The 2,862-nt window shown below is 50.4% G+C and overlaps 1 protein-coding gene across 1 annotated transcript; it reads left to right on the top strand.

Moving 5' to 3' along the window:
* Positions 1–1,355: 1,355 nt before the first annotated feature.
* On the top strand, positions 1,356–2,762 carry LOC103258138 (putative tripartite motif-containing protein 75). The gene has a single exon (XM_008055851.1). The coding sequence runs from the start codon at positions 1,356–1,358 to the stop codon at positions 2,760–2,762; it is 1,407 nt and encodes a 468-aa protein (XP_008054042.1).
* Positions 2,763–2,862: the final 100 nt, after the last annotated feature.

Raw genomic sequence — 2,862 nt, 5'->3', positions numbered from 1 at the left:
GGAAGGCTGAGGCGGAAGGATCGCCGGAGCCCAGCAGGCCGAGGCTGCGGTGGCCGGGGAGCGGCCACTGCACTCCAGTCTGGGCGACCGAGCGAGACTCCAACTCAAAAAAAAAAACAAAAAAACACGCGGGCTCAGGCAATCCACTCCCCTCGGCCTCCCAAAGTGCTGGGATTACAGGCTGAGCCAACGAACCCGGCCAAAAAGAACTTCTGTTTATTTATCACAGCGTTTTTACTTCACATGTATCTATATGCGTGCTTCTAAATACATAGATAAGTTTTGAACACAAAAGATATGATACCAATAGTATTTACCATTGAGAAGATAATTTGAGATTTGTGGGTATGAGAAAGATCAATACCTGTTTTTGATGTTTGATTTTTATGCTCTGAAAATATATTAACTTTGTAGTGCTAAAGTAAATAATTTTTTAAAAAGTAAAAAAAATAGCCGGGCATGGAAGCAGTTCCAGCTACTTGGAAGGTTGAGGTGGAAGGATCGCCGGAACCCAGCAGGTACCATGGCACTCCAGCCTGGGCGACAGAGTAAGACTCTAACTCAAAACTAACTTAATTAATTAATGTTTAAAAATAAATAAACTAAAATATATGCTGTTTAATGCTTGCTAAACATATGTGAACCCAGATCCCACCCTGTCCTGAGTCAGAAATGTGAGAACAATATCTCTGACCAGATAAGTTTTGATTTCTTCTAGAGATGACATCTCCCTCTTTTGCTTAGGCTGGTCTTGAACCTTCGGGCTCAAGCAGTCTGCCCACCTTGACCTACTAAAGTGCTGGGATTATAGGTGTGAGCCCCAAGGCTGCCTTTAATGTGGGTGCAGCCTCTATGCCTCAAGGCCTATGCCATTGACACAGCCCCAGCTGGGGTGACTGGCCAGCAGTTGGTGTGGTCCCCAGTGGGTAGAAAGACTGGGAGTGGGAGGGCACTCTGCTTGACCAGAGTATGTCAGAGGACGGGACCACCTGAAATGAACTCTGAGATCTGTTTCTTTTCTTTTTGCTTTAGAAAAAAACTAACTTCTCACCACAACAACTAATGATTTGAGGTCACGGCTGTTTCCTGACAAGCAGAGCTGTTCAGCGTGGCTTCTTTTTCTCCGAATCGCCAGAGTCTGGAAGCACAGCTGTTTCCTGAGCCGTGACTGGCAGCAGGCTGTGCCTGGAACTCTTCTTGGCAATTGGAATTAACGGGTCGAAGACCCAAAGGACTCAGTGGGACTGTGGTGAGGTCATTTGTTGTCTTCAGGGAGAGGGTCCATCTGCTTCTCACTGGAGGGCCCCAGTTCCTGAGCAAAGCCCACCTCTGTCCAGCCCTTTGCTCCCAACCCGATGGCAGTGGCAGCGGCCCTGGCAGAACTCCAGGAAGAAGCCAAGTGCCCCGTCTGTCTGGACTACCTGAGCGACCCTGTCACCATCGAATGTGGGCACAACTTCTGTCGCTCCTGCATCCAGCAGTCCTGGGCAGAGCTGCAGGACAGGTTCCCATGCCCTGTCTGTCGTCACCAGTGCCAGGAGGGGCCCTTCCGGAGCAACACCCAGCTGGGTAGGGTGACCGAAATCGCCAGGCTCCTCCACGGCGCCAAGAGCCGCAAGAAGAGGCAGGAGGAGCCACCCTTGTGCGAGAGACACAATCGAATCCTGAGCCTCTTCTGTGAGGAGGACCTGGTGGTGCTGTGTCCCCTGTGCACTCAGCCCCCTGACCACCAGGGCCACCATGTGAAGCCCATCGAGGAGGCCATCTCTCACCACAGGAGGAGGCTCCGTAGCTATGTCCAGCCCCTGAAGAGGCAGCTGGCAGACCTTCACAAATTAATAAGCATTCAAAGCAAAAAACCCCTGGAACTGAGAGAGCAGGTGGAAGCACAGAGGCAGAACCTGGCCTCCGAATTTGAGCGTCTGAATCAGTTTCTAGAGCGTGAGCAACATGCAGCTCTCTCCAGGTTGGCAGAGGAAGAGAAGGACATTCAGCAGAAGCTCAGTGCAAACATCATGACATTTTCAAGCTACATGTCCACACTCAGAAGTCAGTTGAGCAGGGCGGCGGAGCTCAGCGTGCTGCCTGAAGTGGAACTGCTGTCGCAAATTAAAATGTTCTACAGTTCTGAAAATGAGCCCAGCCCATCCATCTTCTCAGCACATTTAAGGGGAGAAGGCTGCAGTTTTCCTCCCCAGTATTCTGCTCTGCGAAGAATTATCAAGAAATTCAAAGTAGATATACTTCTAGACCCCGAAACAGCACACCCTAACCTGCTTGTATCTGAGGACAAAACATGTGTGAGATTTACCAAGAGAAAACAAAAGGTTCCTGGGTTTACAAAAAGGTTCACAGTCAGGCCAGCTGTCCTGGGGCTGCCATGCTTTCACTCAGGCAGGCACTTCTGGGAGGTGCAGGTGGGAGACGCAGCTGAGTGGGCACTCGGCATCTGCAGCGATGCTCTTTCCCGGAGGGCACGGAGGCCACCCTCAGCCCAGAGAGGCTGCTGGTGCATTCAGCTGCAGGACGGTGACTACAAGGCCCCAGGGGCTGTGCCAAGCCCTCTACTGTTGGAAGTAAAAGCCAGAGGCATCGGCGTTTTCCTGGACTACGAGCTGGGGGAGATCTCCTTCTTTGACATGGCCGAGAAATCTCATATCTGCACTTTCACTGACGTGTTCATTGGGCCACTTCGCCCTTACTTCCATGTACGACGTGATTCAAAACCGCTCCAGATCTGCCCAGGAACAGGTGGTGAATAAAACCCCAGATAGACCCAACCATTTTACTAGCTGCTCTTTAAAATTAATACATCTGTAAATCTTTTTTTTTTTTTTTTTTTGAGTTGGAGTCTCTGTCGCC

Source organism: Carlito syrichta, unplaced genomic scaffold, assembly GCF_000164805.1.
Source record: "Carlito syrichta isolate Samal-C Ts95f unplaced genomic scaffold, Tarsius_syrichta-2.0.1 Scaffold82367, whole genome shotgun sequence".
In the NCBI taxonomy this organism is placed as follows: Eukaryota; Metazoa; Chordata; class Mammalia; order Primates; family Tarsiidae; genus Carlito; species Carlito syrichta.
Note: the sequence above shows the minus strand (reverse complement) of the source record. Positions and strands in the feature narration are given on the sequence as shown.

Coding starts and splice junctions, on each gene's coding strand:
- LOC103258138 (XM_008055851.1), top strand. CDS start 1,356: ATGGCAGTGGCAGCGGCCCTGGCAGAACTCCAGGAAGAAGCCAAGTGC.